The 21,485-nt window shown below is 43.9% G+C and overlaps 1 protein-coding gene across 1 annotated transcript in view; it reads right to left on the bottom strand.

Annotated features, from left to right (window-relative positions):
• Positions 1–21,485, bottom strand: part of LOC124287405 (serine/threonine-protein phosphatase 6 regulatory ankyrin repeat subunit C-like) — a 41,053-nt gene that overhangs the window by 2,401 nt on the left and 17,167 nt on the right. The window contains exons 3-7 of the mRNA XM_046723939.1: positions 20,795–21,014; positions 17,404–17,659; positions 13,511–13,733; positions 9,998–10,072; positions 3,965–4,163 (exon numbers count right to left, since the gene is read on the bottom strand). Of these exons, the coding sequence (XP_046579895.1) occupies positions 13,624–13,733; positions 17,404–17,659; positions 20,795–21,014 (586 nt within the window). The 3' untranslated portion in view covers positions 3,965–4,163; positions 9,998–10,072; positions 13,511–13,623. The remainder of the gene's footprint in view (positions 1–3,964; positions 4,164–9,997; positions 10,073–13,510; positions 13,734–17,403; positions 17,660–20,794; positions 21,015–21,485) is intronic.

Here is a 21,485-nt window from a genome sequence, read left to right as displayed (position 1 = left end):
TGTCCCACCCGTCTTGTCAGTCATAACTATAATCCACATCAGCAACATGTCCCGTCTTGTCATCAGCAACAACTGTCCCACACCCGTCTTGTCAGTCATAACTATAATCCACATCAGCAACAACTGTCCCCACCCGTCTTGTCAGACATAACTATCATCCACATCAGCAACAACTGTCCCCACCCGTCTTGTCAGACATAACTATCATCCACATCAGCAACAACTGTCCCCACCCGTCTTGTCAGTCATAACTATAATCCACATCAGCAACAACTGTCACCACCCGTCTTGTCAGACATAACTATAATCCACATCAGCAACAACTGTCCCCACCCGTCTTGTCAGACATAACTATAATCCACATCAGCAACAACTGTCACCACCGGTCTTGTCAGACATAACTATAATCCACATCAGCAACAACTGTCACCACCCGTCTTGTCAGACATAACTATAATCCACATCAGCAACAACTGTCCCCACCCGTCTTGTCAGACATAACTATAATCCACATCAGCAACAACTGTCCCCACCCGTCTTGTCAGTCATAACTATAATCCACATCAGCAACAACTGTCCCCACCCGTCTTGTCAGACATAACTATAATCCACATCAGCAACAACTGTCCCCACCCGTCTTGTCAGTCATAACTATAATCCACATCAGCAACAACTGTCCCCACCCGTCTTGTCAGACATAACTATAATCCACATCAGCAACAACTGTCCCCACCCGTCTTGTCAGTCATAACTATAATCCACATCAGCAACAACTGTCCCCACCCGTCTTGTCAGACATAACTATAATCCACATCAGCAACAACTGTCCCCACCCGTCTTGTCAGTCATAACTATAATCCACATCAGCAACAACTGTCCCCACCCGTCTTGTCAGTCATAACTATAATCCACATTAGCAACAACTGTCCCCACCCGTCTTGTCAGTCATAACTATAATCCACATCAGCAACAACTGTCCCCACCCGTCTTGTCAGTCATAACTATAATCCACATCAGCAACAACTGTCCCCACCCGTCTTGTCAGTCATAACTATAATCCACATCAGCAACAACTGTCCCCACCCGTCTTGTCAGTCATAACTATAATCCACATCAGCAACAACTGTCACCACCCGTCTTGTCAGTCATAACTATAATCCACATCAGCAACAACTGTCCCCACCCGTCTTGTCAGTCATAACTATAATCCACATCAGCAACAACTGTCCCCACCCGTCTTGTCAGTCATAACTATAATCCACATCAGCATCAGCAACAACTGTCACCACCTGTCGTCTTGTCAGTCATAACTATAATCCACATCAGCAACAACTGTCACCACCCGTCTTGTCAGACATAACCATCATCCACATCAGCAACAACTGTCCCCACCCGTCTTGTCAGTCATAACTATAATCCACATCAGCAACAACTGTCCCCACCCGTCTTGTCAGACATAACTATAATCGACATTAGCAACAACTGTCCCCACCCGTCTTGTCAGTCATAACTATAATCCACATCAGCAAGAACTGTCACCACCCGACTTGTCAGACATAACTATCATCCACATCAGCAACAACTGTCCCCACCCGTCTTATCAGTCATAACTATAATCCACATCAGCAACAACTGTCCCCACCCGTCTTGTCAGACATAACTATCATCCACATCAGCAACAACTGTCCCCACCCGTCTTGTCAGTCATAACTATAATCCACATCAGCAACAACTGTCACCACCCGTCTTGTCAGACATAACTATCATCCACATCAGCAACAACTGTCCCCATCCGTCTTGTCAGACATAACTATCATCCACATCAGCAACAACTGTCCCCACCCGTCTCGTCAGACATAACTATCATCCACATCAGCAACAACTGTCTCCGTCTTGTCAGACATAACTATCATCCACATCAGCAACAACTGTCCCCACCCGTCTCGTCAGACATAACTGTTATCCACATTAGCAACAACTGTCCCCACCCGTCTCGTCAGACATAACTATAATCCACATAAGCAACAACTGTCCCCACCCGTCTTGTCAGACATCTATAATCCACTATAATCCCCACCCGTCTTGTCATCAACTATAATCCACATCAAACTGTCACCAACTGTCACCAGCAACCGTCTTGTCAGACATAACTATCATCCACATCAGCAACAACTGTCCCCACCTGTCGTCTCATAACTATAATCCACATCAGCAACAAACTGTCCCACCCAACTGTCTTGTCAGACATAACTATAATCGACATTAGCAGCAACTGTCCCCACCCGTCTTGTCAGTCATAACTATAATCCACATCAGCAACAACTGTCACCACCCGTCTTGTCAGACATAACTATCATCCACATCAGCAACAACTGTCCCCACCCGTCTTGTCAGTCATAACTATAATCCACATCAGCAACAACTGTCACCACCCGTCTTGTCAGACATAACTATCATCCACATCAGCAACAACTGTCCCCACCCGTCTTGTCAGTCATAACTATAATCCACATCAGCAACAACTGTCACCACCCGTCTTGTCAGACATAACTATCATCCACATCAGCAACAACTGTCCCCATCCGTCTTGTCAGACATAACTATCATCCACATCAGCAACAACTGTCCCCACCCGTCTTGTCAGACATAACTATAATCCACATCAGCAACAACTGTCCCCACCCGTCTTGTCAGACATAACTATAATCGACATTAGCAACAACTGTCCCCACCCGTCTTGTCAGACATAACTATAATCCACATCAGCAACAACTGTCCCCACCCGTCTTGTCAGACATAACTATCATCCACATCAGCAACAACTGTCCCCGGCCGTCTTGTCAGACATAACTATCATCCACATCAGCAACAACTGTCCCCACCCGTCTCGTCAGACATAACTGTTATCCACATTAGCAACAACTGTCCCCACCCGTCTCGTCAGACATAACTATAATCCACATAAGCAAAAACTGTCCCCACCCGTCTTGTCAGACATAACTATCATCCACATCAGCAACAACTGTCCCCACCCGTCTTGTCAGACATAACTATCATCCACATCAGCAACAACTGTCACCACCGGTCTCGTCAGACATAACTATCATCCACATTAGCAACAACTGTCCCCACCCGTCTTGTCAGACATAACTATCATCCACATCAGCAGCAACTGTCCCCACCCGTCTCGTCAGACATAACTATAATCCACATCAGCAACAACTGTCACCACCCGTCTTGTCAGACATAACTATAATCGACATTAGCAACAACTGTCCCCACCCGTCTTGTCAGACATAACTATAATCCACATCAGCAACAACTGTCCCCATCCGTCTTGTCAGACATAACTATAATCCACATTAGCAGCAACTGTCCCCACCCGTCTTGTTAGTCTCAAATATATTTCCTATCAGAAGCAAATGTGACCACATGTCCTAATAAACACCGCCAATCGACAAAAAAACGCCATTGGAATCCAAATAACACAAGATGAGAAGTGACTGAGTCGCTCCTAAAATCCTAGTTTTAACTCTACACTGACCCTTACATAATATTCAATTTGAAAAACACTGAACTTCAACAGATGACCGAACGTTCTATTTCCGAACGTTCTATTTCGAATCTTATCAAACAGGCGTTAAGGAAACCATAAATCCCTTTTTAGATCCTTGAAGAACAAGGCTGAATGAGTTGTGACTTCAAACTCATTATACACCGGAATTGAAATCCCATCAACTCTATTCATTCTCTGAAATCTGATACTGAAAACATCAACCCAGAATAAAAACAGTCAGAGTGAATTAGTTTAACGAGGGAACAGGAAGATCAATTTCAACACACTTTAAAAGCAGAAACCAAAACAAAGTTTAGACTAGCCTCGTGCATAGTGCCAGCGAAGGGCATTGTAAACACGGTATGCACGTGCTACTTCCGATCTGCACGGGTGCACCGTGCTACTTACGATCTGCCTTTATTGTCCACGTGTGCTGTGCCGGCGTGATGCTGCACCAACATCTTCATGCAATCGATGTTGCCGAGGGTGATGGCGTAGAACAGCGGTGTGCAGTTGTTTCTGTCCTCGGGATCAACTTTGGCTTTGCACTTTGACAGCAGCGTCTCCACACAAGCCGTATGCCCGCGACTGGCAGCACAGTGTAGAGCTGTGGGGAATAACAGGAAATAACACCTCAATACGCAATCGCATTCTGTATTATCTGGATTGATGGGTTTCTAATTCTGAACAGATTTATTTTTTCCCCTCATTTGAAGAACTTCATCACACAAGCTTACGGTATTTTATATTAGGTCTTTGGAACAAAACGAATTTCATGTATCCAGACAAGCTGCTATCTGTTCGATTGCCTGAGGAATACAATAGCAAAAACACCGAGGTGTGATTAAATCACATTTGCTGAACCTCGTATAACTTTCATGAAGTCCGCCATATCATTGAAAACTTTCGGAAAGTCGGGGTTTTTTTCCGGATGGAGGAAATTACATTTGCGATAAAATATATACTTAGAGACAACGTGTATGAATTCCAGTCTTGCAATACATATACTGATAGATTCAGATAATTCCATTTAAACTGTCAGATGGGAACCTGGAGGGAATCTGGACTTGCTTCCAGGAAGGACTGGGCCGAAGTGAACATCATGCGGTTCGGGGCCTGTGAGACACACCAGGCATACGACCTAACTGGATGATAACATGCGAGTGATCTCTATTATCTTCTTGTTCTCATTAGATACCCCGCCTACTCATAGGCTGTGTAGCAAAGATTCCGCTTAGAGTAAGCTAATGTTTACATTTCACATCGGCAATATTTGATTCCGCTATGAATCTGCTTTAGATTGAGGTCACAGTGTTCCCAATGATCTTGTGGTGAGTGAGTGATTGGGTGAGTAGAGTTTTACGCCGCTTTTAGCTTCACTCCATGACACGCATGGAAACTGTGTCAAGATTGAGCAGTTATTTAACACGAGAAGCAACTGTGAATGAAAGGTTACAAAGTGTGTGTGTGTGTTTTGTGCGTGTGCGTGTGCGTGTGCGTGTGTTTCCGTGCGTGCGTGTGTGTGTGCGACCCGACTACTAGGACGTGCAGGAATTAGTGGGATTGGAGAACTTTTAATTCTCAATGCAACTGTTTTCCTTCAGAAACTAAAACTAGCTAAGATGTTTGGCTTTTTCAAGCAACAAGGTATCTAGCCTTGTCTCAAGAAGAAACGATATTTTAAAGGCTGTGAGGAATACAGCCTATGTTGAATTTACAAAACATGACAAAGTCACCGTGCTGTGTGAGCCAGACAGAGACTAAACGACAGACACTGACTACTGGCTGGGTCTGAGACGGTTGCAGACAGAAGTACAACCTGTGGATTTATACATGAATATGTGCATTTATCTCGTTCATTATCCAAATGTCATATTCTGCCTTTCTTAGGTCGCAAGTTTTAAGATTAATGATTAACATTAGGCTCACAATCCGGGAATGCCACTCGATAATGTTCTTTTTGTGCCACTTTCTCATGAAAGTCAACGATTTACATTAACACACTGCCAAGAGTTATAGAATATGTCTCTTTAATATATCTCCTAACACAACACGATTCCCCGGTCAATACAAGGCGCGTTTTACCTGAACTATTACATGAACGTATTCTACGGATACTTGACAACTGAATTCTTCCGACGGTTCTCCCTGTGTGTCAAACAGGCCTACTATCTCATCTTTCCAGTCTTCTTGTGGAACGAATAAGTCAAAGTGCTTCGTGTTTCTCTTCCCGTTGGACGGACCCGTGAAGGTCCGGGTTAGAATGAACCTTCAGTAACCCATGTTTGTCGTAAGGGGCGAATAACGGGATCGGGTGGTCAGGCACGCTGACTTGGTTGACACATGTCATCGGTTCCCAATTGCGCAGGTCGATGCTCATGCTGTTGATCACTGGATTGACTGGTCCAGACTCGATTATTTACAGACAGCCGCCATATAGCTGGAATATTGCTGAGTGCCGCGTAAAACTAAACTCACTCACTTCCCATGTGACAAATAGGTCAAAGTGCTTCATGATTCTCTTCCCGGTAATGCTAAATCGGTATGCTTGGTGCTTGCATTCCCGTGGATACGTCAAATACGGTGGCCTAGTGTGTGTCTTGTCACTCCACAAACACCCCCTGGTGTTGGGGCGGTGGGACATTCTAGTGGTTAAAGCGTTGGCTCGTCAAGACCTGGGTTCGATTCTATACATGGTTACAATATGTCTTTTTGTGGCGTCGAATACCGTGATATTGCCGATAATACTGGGAAAGCGGCGTAAAACCTTTCTCACTCACTCCGAGTGACAATATGACCTCAGTGTCGTTCTACTAGCCGTGAATAGCTGCAGTACATATAGAGTAGTGCATAAAGCAATGTTCACTCACTCATCTGACTGAATCTTTTGAACGATGCACATGGCAACTTTTACAAACGTTCCGTGATTCTTCCTAAGATATTTGAGGCATTGATGTATGGTCTAAACGTACATGGAAAGCCTTTCAATAAACCTGCGACAATGGAGCTGATCAAGCAGGACCTGAAGACGTCACTCAGCGGGCTATTTCCATTATTGTTATAAACATCAATAAAGCCAAGTCATAACATAAGAAAAAAAAACACGACGCCATTACCCCTGTCGCTCTGTGAAGACGGTTTCTGGAGTCATAATAGTTGATGTCTTCATCTCTAATTATTGCTGTAATCAAACGTACATAATTGATATCCGTGGCGTCCTTGTGTGGCGAGCGCTATTACTGATCAATCACCGACACGGCATCTCCGTGGGGCTGTAGCATGGATTAACCCTGAGAGTGCTGCCATGTCTTCCGGTGAACGGCTTTCTTCTCGATCATGACATATCGTTTGCTCCGACATCAGTGATCAATCAAGGGCCTGTTAGAAGACTGGGGGTGCCCTCGCTGACCTCCTTAAATATGATGGGGTCTTCCTTTAACCAGCTGTATAGAGGGCGAGATGGTTTGCTCCGGACTATACGGTGAATGAGTGAGTGAGTTTAGTTTTACTCCGCTTTCTACTATATTTCACTGCCTGTCGGCTCAGTTAGGGAAGACAACCCGAAATGGTGCAGTTCTTCCATGTTTGCCGTTCGGTGAAACCCATGAGTATAGAAACGTGTTGACAAAGCTAGAAATATAGTCCGATCGGATCGGGATTCGAAATTACGCTCACATGTATCTGACGCGAGAAATGTGGTGCTTCAGAAGCCAAGGCCACTCACTCACAGGGACTAACATCGGACATCTAATGGCGTGTGCATTTATTCCTATCAAAACAAAATATTTGGTAAAACAAATTGTCCCTGTATTCTTTGAGACAACGTATACCTTTATTTGGAGGAATGAAAGAAATTGTTATGTTCAATGTTTGATAGCTGCTGTTGTTGTATAGTGAGTGAGTGAGTTTAGTTTTACGCCGCTTTTAGCAATATTCCAGCAATGTCACGGCGGGGGACACCAGGAATCTGCTTCACACATTGTTGTATAATAGCTGTGTAACTTTGGTTACCTACAAATCGTAAAGTTTACATGAATGCTAAAACCAGCGTGTAGAAGTAAGTCAATTGTTTTCCATGAGAGTCATGACTCCAGCTATGTCGGTCTGTAAGTAATAAAGTGGTCAGACCAGAGGGTGATATCATGAGCAACGATCCACATAGAGTCAATGACATACTAACACCCGGGTCGAGTTTTCTTCCAATACATTTTTAGTGAGCTTTTGAAATAATCTGGAAACCTATTCTGACCCGGAGTACAATTTCATGGACAGTGCTCTGTGAAACACCACAGTTTAATGCTGAGTAGAAGGAACCTGTATGCGGCAAGATATTTCAAAGAAGTTGTGGAGAAATGTGTCATACCCATCAACATTGTCAGAAAGCTTCTTTCAAACAATCTCATAAGTTGGTAGAGGGATCAATATATCCCACTTAAATACAAATTTCACTAATCTCACTAACTGAGCATTTTGTTGATACAGACTATGGCTCATCTGGACATAGTGTTATAAAAACACTAACCCAAGTCAGCCAAATCCCACTCGGGCTATGTGAGAGACCTGTTTTGGCAGGAACTGGCTTAGTGAGAGGGCACCGGGACCCCAAGTTTAACAATGATAATAATAATAATACTAATAAAGTTCAAATTTGTAATGCGCCTGAATCCAAGAATTGCTCAGGTGAGGTGAGGTGAAATTGGGTTTAACGTCGTGCTCGAGAATATTTCGCTCATATGACGACGTGCATGCGTGTGTATGTGTATGTGCAGCTGCTTGTACTAGCCCAGACTGAAGCTGGTTTTACAGTGCTACCCACTGAGATACCATGCCGCAGTGAAGCATGAATACCCCACTCAGACACATTATACTGACTCCGAGCCGACCAGTCCTTGTTGTACCCATTAATGCCGAGCGCCAGGCAGGGACCAACAAGTACCATATTTTAACGTCTTTTGGTATGACGCGGTCGGGGATCGAACCCGCGACCTTCCGCTCTCCGGGCGGACGCTCTAACCGCTACACCACGGAGGCGGTCAATAATTGCTCAGAGGCGCAGGCCATAGGCTCGTTGGAATAAAAGGGTCTTAATCTCTCGCTTAAATGTCTCAAAGTCTGTGATTGTCTGAAAGTTCTGCGGAAGCTTATTCTACAGAGTAGGACCCGCCTTGATGAAACTTCTGTCACCAGATTGAACTGTCCGTGTCCTCGGAACTGTCAGTTGAAGTGTTGCTGAAGACCTCAACGATCTGGCTGGTTCATACTTCTGGGTAAGGTCCTCAAGATATGATGGAGCTTGATGATGTATGGCTTTGAACACAAACATGAGAAGCTTGTACTCAATGCGGTACTGAACTGGAATCCAGTGAAGGTGTTGCAAGATTGGTGTGATGTGCTCATGCTTGTTAGTTCCACAAATAAGTCTGGCTGTCAAATTCTGACTTCTTTGTAGCTTGGCTAAGCACCGTTGACTGGAACCATATAGCAAGGAATTGCAGTAGTCCATGCGTGAGGTAACGAATGCATGGATTAGAGTCTTTGTTGCCTCAGTGCCGATATACCGCCGAATTTGCCCGATGTTACGAAGATGAAAGTATGCGGTTTTGCATACAGCGTCAGTGTGTTCGTCCATAACTAACGTAGATTGGAAGATGACGCCAAGATTCCTAGCTGTTTCACTTCGTTGGACCAAACAGTTCCCGATTTGTAGACCTGGGGTGTGTAACCGAGGAATCATATTTCTGTAGCTGATGATGAGAAGTTCTGTCTTACCATCATTAAGTTTCAAGTAATTTTCAGCCATCCAGTGTCGAATATCCTCAATACATGTTGAGATTGATTGAAAAGCATCTGCGGTTGAAGAGGGGACATGAGGTCTAAATCCAAGATAAATCTGAGTATCATCTGCGTACAGATGAAATGATAGACTGTGCCTCCTAGCGATATCTCCAACTGGCAGAGTGTATTTGGTGAACAACAGAGGTCCAAGGACTGAACCTTGAGGAACTCCGTACTCCAGATGATGACGGCTTGATTTGGAGCCATGTATAATCACAGCCTGGTGTCGGTCCATGAGGTAGGACTTAAACCAAGCTAGAGCTCTACCTTGGATGACAACCACAGCAGGGAGAGGAGGATACCATGGCCGATGGTACCAAAGGCCGCAGATGGGTCTAGAAGAACCAGGACCACCACAAGATTGACTGGTCGTAAGGACATCATGGCAGTGGTCAGTGGTCTGTGTCCTACGGCCGTTTGACTGTAGTTTGAAGCAGATAAACCTTAGTCAATAGGAGCGATGGTCTAATGTCATAACACGTCACATGTAACAACATCAATATGTGATGATCTTTCAAATGATCACTTATACCCCCGTGGTCATTATGACCACCTGATCCTCAAACAAGCCAGGAAACACCTTCGTCGAGGATGTCACGATCTTACCTGTCAGTCCATCGTTGTCTATGACATTTGGGTCGGCACCAGCCTCGACTAGAATCTGACATGCAGGGGGATTACCTGCAACAGATGAAACACCACCTGACTATATAAACAATAACAGAGTTGCTACGTACTTTCACAGTGACACATTTGTTTGGATACCCTGTATCATAATGTTATTTTCTTCCTGGTTTCCTGGCCCATTAGAGCCGTACGGAGGTCATGATCATTAGCACAACGATAACTGGATCATTTCACGAATAATAAATCAAATATTAGTTGTGGCTGTGAACATGTATTGTTTAATTATAGAGAACGTCCTTAGTACGGACACGCCGCGTTCAGGGTGTGTTGGTCAGATGGCTCAAGTGACAAGGACTTCTTAAGACTGACTCCCGTGAAGATCAGGGCTATACTTGGTCTTAGTAACAAATGCTTTTCGTAACAGACAAACAAGATCGGGTGGTCGGCCTCGCTGACTTGATTGATGCCTGTCATCGAATATAGATTTCTTAGATTGATGCTGATTCTGCATATCACTGAATTGCCTGGTCTAGACTTGATTATGTACAGACAGCGACCTTATAATTGAAATATTACTGAGTGCAAGGTTAAATAATAATCCAAACTTCGACCATGATTCGTTAATGAGAAGATTTGTTCATCCGGACGACTTCACAGTTAACGGTACCGTTTGGAATAAGGAGAGTTTACTGTATACCAAACCAAAGTATAACGTGGCGGTAACATGTCGGTAATATGGCGTTGATTACATCAATGACTGATGTCGTGAACAAATATACTGAGTCAAAAAAGAAACTTCACAAAATGTAATTTGAAAAATAATGAATAATTTTTCTCTGATGATACATCTATGTATCCAAAATGGGATCCCTATCTTTCAACTCTAGAAAAACGTTAGCAAAACCCACTCAAACCCATCCATTCGTCGTGCAAATGACGTTAGTGCCAAATCAGGTTTTGCATGTGCAGTCGATCACGTGATCTTCGCATGGAAGTTTTCTTCATATGCACCTGTTTGCATTGGCCTCAAGAATTGAAAAAACACTTTTAAACCACAGTTCTAACGGTACTTGAAATGCCACGATTGTCAAATGTGCAACGTGAACGTGGCGTTGGCATGTTGCAAGCGGGAAGATCAGTTATTGACGTCGCAAGAGCAATGGGATGCAGCCGTCGTACTGTGTATGACCCGCGAGGTCGTCTACAATAAACTGGCACCACTTCTGATCGCCCAAGGTCGGGTCGTCCACGTGTGACGTCACGAGCAGAAGACCGTCAAATCGTCCTACGTCACCTACGTGACAGATTTCTGCCGGCTACACGAACCAGGGCTTAGATGTTTAGAGGTTGACTGTCCTCACAGACCATTCGAAATCGGTTGCGGGCTGCCAATCTCCATTCTCAACGTCCATATCGTGGGCCAATATTGACGCCGTTTCATCAACGTCAACGTCTGCTGTGGGCCCAACGTCACCTCCGATGGACCCAGAGAGACTGGAATCGAGTCGTCTTTAGCGATGAATCCAAGTTTACCCTCAGATTCGCGGACGGCAGGCATAGAGTCTGGAGACGACGTCGTGAACGGTATGCCCAATGTTGTGTACAGGAAGTCGACAGATTCGGGGGCGGAAGTTGCATGGTGTGGGGTGCTTTCTGTGGGAACTACTGTTCCCGACTTCTGGTCATCCGTGGAAACCTCACAGCTGCTGCTTACCGCGACCAGGTGCTCACCCCTGAACTCGTTCCTTTCATGGCGGCTCATGGCCCAGGTCTACAGTTCCAGCATGATAATGCTCGGCCGCATACCGCGATGTTGACACGAAATTTCCTTCAAAACGCTGGAATCAACGTCATGGACTGGCCATCGAGGTCCCCTGACCTTAATCCAATAAAGCACGTTTGGGATGCACTTGGGAGAAGGCTTTGTGGTCTTAAGAACCAACCTCAGAATTTGCAGGAACTTGGCGCTGCCTTGCAAGAGCAATGGCGCAGAATCCCCAACCACGTGTTCACAAGCATCAGGCAGTCGATGAGGCGACGGTGTTTGGCAGTGGTGAATGCGCAGGGCGGTTATACACGATATTGAACTGTGAAATTTCGAATTTTTATTCTTGTGACTTGACATTCTGTATACCCATGTTTTAGAACGGCGGTGTAGCCTAATGGAACTGATTATGGTACTGTCAGTGTATCGAGTACATCACACAGATCTCAGCAATGAAATAATAACAATTTCACCATCTTACCATCTCTTGTTCTTTTATAGTGCCCTGAAGAAAGAATGTGAAGGTTTTTTTTTGACTCAGTATATATAAAAGTACAAATTGCACGACGCAGTCAACAAAACCAGCAGCCTTGTACCCTGGACCAGATGCAACCTGATGAAGGCAGCTCACGGCCGGATGCTACTCCTAATGTTCCGAGGGACACACAAATACCCAGTGGGATTGATGGTTTTAATTAGACGTCAGTCATCCCCGTGTCAGATCTGCCCACGCTGGCGGACTCCACACGCTGTTACTGACGGAGTGTCTATTACGCAGGCAGGTCCCTTATGTAAACTGAGATGTTGCTCTCCCCTGCCCCATTAGTCTGTCGTGCTGAGACTCCCATTACACGGATGAGGTTGTAACTATTTGCATATAGTTGTCATACGTCGGTAGACTACGGTGAGTGAGTATGATTTTACGCCGCTTTTAGCAATATTATAGAAATATCACGGCGGGGGATACCAGAAATGGGCTTCACACATTGTGCCTATGTGGGGAATTGAACCCGGATCTTCAGCGTGACGAACGGACGCCCCACTTGTTCATCAAAGAACGACATACTTCAGAACGATTCAGCATCAGCCGCTACATCCGTCCAACACTATGGCGGCGTCCAACACCTCGTCGAAGAAAATAACTTCGCCAATGTCAGCGGTAGCCATGGACTGCTATTTATCAAATATTTGGTTGGTTGTTGGTTGGTTGGTTTTCGTTTAACGCCAAGCTCAGCAATATCCCAGCTATATGGCGGCGGCCTGTAAATAATCGAGCCTGGACCAGACAATCCAGTGATCAACATCATGAGCATCGATCTACACATTTCGGATACGATGACACGTGTCAACCAAGTCAGCAAGCCTGACCACCCGATCCCTTTAGTTACTGAAGACCAATTCTAACCCAAATCTACACGGGTCTATTAAATATTTTTGAAGCTGACACTTCAAATGCATTGTTTTTACTCATTTGGAATTTTCAGGATCAATATTTTACTCGAAAGGTCCTGTGCAGCGTAAATGAAGGCGGTTTGTTTTAGTCCCACTCGGATCTATCGGAGATACAGAACATATTAGGTTAACATTACCATGTGGCCTAGAAAATAGTATATCGCTGGACCTGACATGCAAGTCTTATACACCGCAGCAGGTATAACAGAGACTCACCAGATGACAAAACGTTCACATCAGTCGTCATCACATTTAACACATCAACCGTTCCGTACCTGCACTAGCTGCCCATAACAGTGGTTGGCGGCCATCTTTGTCGGTGACGTCGTATGGCACCTGGTGCTGAAGTAGCAGTCTGAGCACCTGGGTACTGTCCTCCCTGCCGTCTCTAGCTATCTGAGCAGCATAGTGGATGGGGCACGCTTTGTGCTTGTCGGGGGGTGGAGAGATCGGCGTCGTGTTCGATCAGGATCTCCAGACACTCTGTGTGACCCGTTACTGAAGAGTAACACATGACATGTAACTACCTGTCACATATATGGTGAAATATATAGATCAATTACTACTCATTCGTACAGAATCATATCACAATTATAATAAGTATACGTTTTGGATCATAATGCAGTTTGCCTTTATTTTACAGCATTCAAAGTCAAGGTTATAGCTTTATGTCGAGATTGAAGATACCGTTTACTAAAGTATTACTCGAGGGAATATATGCGAGAAATGGTGCTAGACACAGAATATCGAATATGACTAGACCTAGTTTTAATACTGAATTCGCGTAATTGTAACTCTATCAAGGTCACATGTTAGGCATTAAGTAGTATTTTCAGGTGCTCTCAGGTGACTGTCATTGTTTCATACTGACAAAGACTGAACTGAGTGGAATTCTATATTCGCGGTCTAACAAGAGTACGGATTACGGTTAACGACATGGTATGTCAACATGAACAACACACCATGTGGATATGGACATCACACAACGACACATTAGCAATGTCATTTTACATTAGCAGAAAGAAGTGTATGGCTTACTTAGTTTCAACGCGAAAATGGGAACTATTCGACAAGTATGTGGCTTGGGAAGGTGACACTATCACAATGTCTAGTTTCCTGAAATTTCGAGTAGGTTTTCAAATTCTTCCCGTGTTAAATAAACTGCAAACAGAAACTACGCGTCTTGGGCGATGTTTCCAAGACTAAATGTGATTTCCTTACCTATGGAACAATGTCTTTACAAGTATACTACGATGGCTTATATTCCCATAGGGGATACTCTTGGCCGGCTGTGTACAAGTAAGTGATTTGTGTTCAAAGCGGCGCACACGTTGCGCATTGACCACGTTGTGACCTCGTCATGGGGAAAGGAACCCAGAAGTGAACTAGGTCTTAGGGGTGTATACAATAAGTGAAAATCTGCAACTTGGGTTGTATGAGGGATTCGAACCGACAAATAATGATGATCGAATGGTACAATGTTTCCCCCGACATTCCCACAACGGTGCATCTATCGATGTGCGACAATCGGTAGCTGCCATTACAGATCCCCACGTCCTGTTACCGTTTACCATCTTCTGTACCTCACAGCTGGGGGATATAGACTGCCCTGTCGTCATAGAAAAAAAACTTTGAATAAGAATTCCACATCGGAATCAGAAAATACCTGATTTCGTTGAACCGTCTTTTTTCAAATCCGTAGAGAGGGTCCTAATTCTAATTTAGAAAATTAAACGTATTTAAATGAAACCGATTATACAATCAGGAACAGATTGCTTAATAAATATTAGATTCAAACAAATATTTAGAAATATTTAAAAGCCATTTTCCATAGCTACCCGTAGAGACGTGTAAGAACGGATGTGAGGATAGAGTAATGGCAGCTGACACTTCATGCAATGTGCCCGGTGCATGAAGACCGTGCAGACCGTGCACACGCCGTCAATGAGCTGTGAAACACTTCAATACTGTTAGTTCCCTGTACACACTGCTCTGGTCTAGGGTAACTGTGTGTTATCATTCAATCTGTTCATCAACACCCGGTGTTCAGGTTCTTACCGTTCCTACCACTGCACAGTGTTCCCCTATCTGTTGAAAGATATACCAGGAATCAAACACGTAGAATACCCATCCTCGGTGTGCTAGGGGGTTATATCCCAATTCTATTAGGATAAATATCTCGGGTCCACTGGGCACGAATGTTTCGTTCTGAGTCAGGCATCCAATCAAATTACACTTCCATGATGACTAAACCAAGCTGCATTATGACCTGTACCTGAGCCACGCTGATGTGTGCCATGTCACGTCCAGTGAGTATGTAGTCAGTGTCGCAGTAGCTATATTCCACCAATATTACAGTGGGGATACCTCATAGAGTCTTCAGTCACAAAGCCGGATATCAAAGGACGTCCTCCCCTCTGTCTTACTCGAGAAATACATTTTAAAAAGAAAAACTCATTGGTATTCGAGGGCTGGCTCGTGGGAGGAAACAATTCTGAGAATATATTTCTGCCGAATTCGTGTTCAGAGGCCAATTTCTACTGGTAACTCATTTGCGAGTTGGTGAGCTGATGACGTCAATTCTGAACCGAAGCTTTGGTGGCGAATGGTGACCTGTACTGACTGACTGACTGAGTTTGGTTTTACGCCGCTTTTAGCAATATTCCAGCAACATCACGGCGGGGGACACCAGAAATGGGCTTCACACATTGTGCCCATGTGGGGAATCGAACCCGGGTCTTCGGCGTGACGAGCCAACGCTTTAACCATTAGGCTACCCCACCGCCCCACATGTACTTATAGAAATAGAATGTAGATATAAGTCCTGAAGATGAGCAAGTCTCGTCTAAACCGCAATATTTGACTTAGGCAATTCCTGATTTATATGCAGGATTGATGATCAAATAGAAACATTAAAGGAAAGATTTAACTTCTTCATAGGTTACTATTGGAACTACCATCTTCGAAGAATACAAGCACCAAAAATAAAACCCAAGAACAAAAAACCACGGCAGAAGGTAATAACGATCTTTCTAAATGGTGTAAATAAATGCGACAGTACCTTTCCACAGCCATAAGAAAATTCGCTAAAAGCAGAATCAATTGTCAACTCCGACTCTATCATAAGCATGTGTTTATGAATCATCAACAAAATAGTGATGTTACCAGGTGTTCGCCAAAAAGTGAGCATATCATAAATACGTTATTAGATAATACAAATCATCACATTGTAGTTACAACTGCAATGTTTAACCTAGTTGATTAAAATAATATTAATGTAATATCATTCATTATTGAGTCTTGGAAAACAGCATATTTTTTTGATTAAGTATGCATAACATATTTTAATATCGCAGCGGAATAAATGATGCAGGGACAATCCGTCATCGTATGCTCTTAAATGTCTGTGTTGATATTGAAATTGTGAACACAAATCTTTTGGTCGAGGCAACTTCACAATACCCTGTCGTTCGTCATGTGTTTACTAGAATGGCGGACTCCTGGCACTGGGGATCAGCCGGGACACTGTTTATCACATTATTGAGATCGCAATAAAACTCATTCTAATCCTTCATCTGTGAATAGATCCGTCCTCTGTGCCAGGATTGCCATAAACTACTTTTATAATGTAGACAAGTATAACAATTAAAACCGTTCCACTCCGGTTTCAAAAAGACTGTGCCGAGTGAGTTGGAACGTCTCAATCTCGAGGGCTGTTACTGAGAAGACTCCATTTTGGAACTACATGTAGTTTCGTTCACGTGACTATCATATGATACAGCCTCGCTGCGGACACCTAGTTGAAACCTAGTCCGTTGTTTCTATTAAGCTTTATTACACTAGCCTGTTTACGGATGGACGTACGGGATAACTCAAAGCGACATTTCCCAGAAACCATGCGATTGCAATGTCACTTCTCTGTGCTGCACGAAGTAGCAGCGGAACGTGCCGATCGGGTCCGAATCTGTGCCATGTGGACATTCTCATGCAGCATGCCGTGACGTCACAATGCAAAGTGACCGACGAAGGAGCGGAACGTGCCGATCGGGTCAGAATGTGTGCCATGTGGACATTCTCATGCAGCATGCCGTAACGTCACAATGCAAGGTGCCCGAGCGTCTGTTTAGTTTGAGGAGTCTAGTCTACTCACCATTATCATCATACCCACCTGTAGCCCAGTGTACCACTGTGTGTCCTTCCTGATCACGACATGTCAGATTCGCGCCCTTTTTCAGGAGCAGACGTAGAAGGTTGCTATTTCCCGTAATGGCGGCCATATGCAGAGGAGTCAGACCTTCCTTATCGGGCGTGTTTAATAACGAGGTATCCGTTTTAAGAAGAAGCTCTGCACACTCTGTATCCGTATTCTCCACGCAGTGGTGTAAAGCTGTTCGTCCGTACTTGTCATGGTCGGATACCGTCGCCTGCAGCAAAGTAAATGCTTGTGAATATTAAACACGCTAAGTCTTGACGACTTTCTATTCGATTTGTTTAGCCTCAGTGAAATTAAACCAAGGGCCTCATTATTTGTAGCTGTGTCAAAGGCATGTCTGCAATGTGTTAAACGGTCATGAAAGCCATGTGTAACATCAGATTCTATCAAAAGGTTTTCGAGGCTCCATAGATGGGATCAGGTTTGTGATCATTCAGCTTCAAAGTCTTTGTGGTTGAGGTGTTGAAAATGTAAGGTTTACGAAGGATGGACAGACATACGGGCAGATGGACGCGCTCCGCCACAAACTTGAGTTGAAACGTGGGGGTTCTCTTCACAAAGGCACCTTACAACGTTCGTAAGTTGGTGTTGATGTGTGGGGGCTGCAACGGGTTTGTCGTTACGATCGCATTGTGGAACGACACCGAAATAAAAGTAGAATCAATAAGTATCGTTTTAGGCTGGTAAGAGGGAAATTGACAAATCTGTAAAAGGTCACAACTCTGCTTCCAAGGGATCCTGGTTGATGCGCTGTAAACCCCGTCATTGTTTACAGCTTCTGCACAGAAGTGAATCATTGCTCCTCTGGGTGAGTCGACCTGGCATCATTAACCTCCTGCCTGTCTCGTCCGTCCAATACTATATGTCAACTCGTTAACTTACACTCACATTTTGCAACAACATCTGTCTTTACGTAGGTTCTATCAACTTCCTTAACAGTTGCTGAAGGTACACATGGTAGCGATCATTAGTAGAGCCTGTCACACTACCCTCCAAGGTCTGCCGACTGTATATCCGATGTCTGGTAATGTCATTGGTTGTCAGTTTCACAGACAGGAAGATTGCAGCCCTCCGTGACTGATGAGAACACATCTAATTTGTCAGGCATGGAGTACTAGGGACACAGGTGGGAATTATGTACTAGACTATTGCATAGATATCACCGTCCGTATACAGTGGAACCTAAACTATCTGGACGGGACCATTAACAAGGCTACAAAATTGACGTATGGTGGGATCGGGGTTATGTTCTGCAAATATACCAGTTCCGAGACACATCGTCCAGAAGGAGGCGTGTCCGCAATGAGTGGGTTCTGGGTTAGTGGGGACTCACTGTATACGACCAGGAAGGGGCTGCACATTTTTATTAAAAATATGCAGTAGTTTAGAATCAAAAAATTTTACATTTTTGGTAAGAATTGACAAGGCCTTCGATGGTAATAATTGAAAATACACTCATATGCTCCATAGGACAATGGTAGAAGTGGACGCCATGGGTTGGAGCTGATACTATAGTATTTCCCAGTTACTTAAAACTCATGCACATTATAAAGGGCTAGGTTGTAGCACAGTGGTTAAAGTGCTCATACGGTAACCCGAACACCCTGGTTCAAATCCCCACATGGAAACCCACTTGAATCCTATTCCCATTAATGGGACGGTGATGTTGCTGTAATGTTGCCTACTCAGTCAATCGCCCATTCGTAGTATGTACACACGCTATATATTTATACTAAACACAAAAACAACAGTGAGAAGAACGCCGGCATTAGTAACTTATTCTGCTTTAAATATGTGTATACCAAAAAACAATAAAAGTATTTATACATTAAATAATGACTATAAGTCATTCTGCTGAAATATTTTGCATTTTCGCAAGATCTATGAGAATACCGGAAATTGTATGAGCATGTATTGTCTAAATGTCTGACATAAATAACGTGTTCGGTAGGACTGCAACATCTCTGTCATTCTAATGCGTATCAAGGTATGAAAAAGCCTTGACCTCATTAATGTTCTCTCTTAATGTGTAATGTGGAGAGGGCGTGTCGCTCAACTTTACAATGGATATTAGTATTAAGCTCCATCAATTCAAGGAATCGAAATAACACAAGTCATTTGGTTATCAGTAATCTACTATTTCCCCAGACCCGGATTACGATGACGTGATCGACCCGGACCGGGTATGTGACATTTCCTTGCCTGGTCTCGAGTATCGACAGAACTGGTGTAGGACATTAAAAGTACACTAATGAACCTCGAGACTCAATCCTAATCTCAAATATATTTTGTTCTCTATGATTATACATAATTCAGGATCTCTCCTGTTGACGTCCTATCCTGTGTTAAGCCATTATTGCGGACATTGATCTCAGCTGGGCCTTAACAACATGAGTATCTAACCTACAATAGTCTATGGATATTCACCGCGCGATCGAACTTTCTTCAGGATTGAACATCTTTAATTTACTCTGAAAGATCAAATGCCAATTCAATATTCGAACATCTAAACACCTCCCACCTAACAAGCAAACATTATTTCAATGCGATCAGAATTTCTCCATCCCTACGTTCAAAGGTCATCTTCATCCCAATTAAACGCAAGCGGATAACCGCGATTCTTCGTAAAATTCAAAACCATTGTCCATACAAACCAATACAATCGTCTGTATAAAAATAAAAACTATCTTACCTTCTGACAAACACCATTGTTCGTACAATTTATATAAACACCATCATCCTTATACATGTACGTACAATAGTACTGTGTGCTGGCGATTAGTTGCCTGGGTTCGGGTTTGAATCCTGGAGGGGATTCCTGTTTGAATCCTGGAGGGGATTCAACCCATCAAAAGTACTTGACGCTGTACGTTACTAAGAAGGTGTAATCCCAAATATAAGTGTTAAGTTTGACCACTTTCAAATGGCACTGTGTATTCGTACGCTGGTACGATTTCAAAAGGACAAACACAACTTCTCCACAACTAACGAACGCAATTTCTGAACGACAAAAGGCAACACTCTCCAACATCAAACACAGCCATTCCAACATTTAAACACTTGGCTTTTTATACATTTACTGTACTGGGGCGTATCCAGAGCGGGTGCGCGCACACACACACACACACACACACTTCTCTCTCGCACACACGCACACACGCGCGCACACACACACACCACCCCTTCTAGAATGATTCTGGATCCGCTCCTACTGTATTAACGATCATGAATCTATCGGCCGATAAAACAACAGAGCACGGACGCCACAGATTTGTACATCACAGCCACAAGTCGTGAATTTAACGAGACACGTCTGTGTATCGACGTCGTCCGTATCAACACCTACCCCTTGTTCGAGAAGGATGACTAATTGGTCGTAGTTGTCGTTCTGACACGCCAACATGACGGCCGTGTTGCCCTCCTCATCTGCCATCCTCCACAGTGTGCCTGGCGGAGACTTGCTCAGCCTCACCACCGCCTCCAGGTACTGCTTGTCACGTATTGCACTGGAGCGGTGGACTATGGTGGTTCCTCGGTGGTCAGTCTTCGTCAGGTCCGGGTTGTGGCTGAGATAAGAAATAGGACAAGAGTCGATTTGAGTTGGTGTAACATGTGCATGTAGATATAAAACATCCCCAACCTCACGAATATGTATAATTGTTAATATGTATACATATATGATTATATAATATAATTATATGTTTGTTATACTTTCTGGTCTTCCCGCCATGATATTGCTGGAATATTGCTAAAAGCTGCGTAAAGCCAAACTTACTCACTCTCTATTATACGTGCAACCCATGATTGTGTATATGGTTAGCGCCCTGTGTTTGTGTGCGTTTTGACACCGAACTAGCCAAACTTCGAGTTATTTGAAAAGGTTTGTAAACAATCGAGTCTGGTCCAGACAAACCAATGTTCTGAATACGATGGCAAACACAACATCAGCTCACCAGCCATAACCAGTTTTTACTCGTTTAATACAACAACGGGTTGATGGGAATGCTCTATTGATTGCCTAATCGTTTATAGGTTTA

This window comes from Haliotis rubra, unplaced genomic scaffold (assembly GCF_003918875.1).
Source record: "Haliotis rubra isolate DU_JTF1 unplaced genomic scaffold, ASM391887v1 Scf40, whole genome shotgun sequence".
In the NCBI taxonomy this organism is placed as follows: Eukaryota; Metazoa; Mollusca; class Gastropoda; order Lepetellida; family Haliotidae; genus Haliotis; species Haliotis rubra.
Note: the sequence above shows the minus strand (reverse complement) of the source record. Positions and strands in the feature narration are given on the sequence as shown.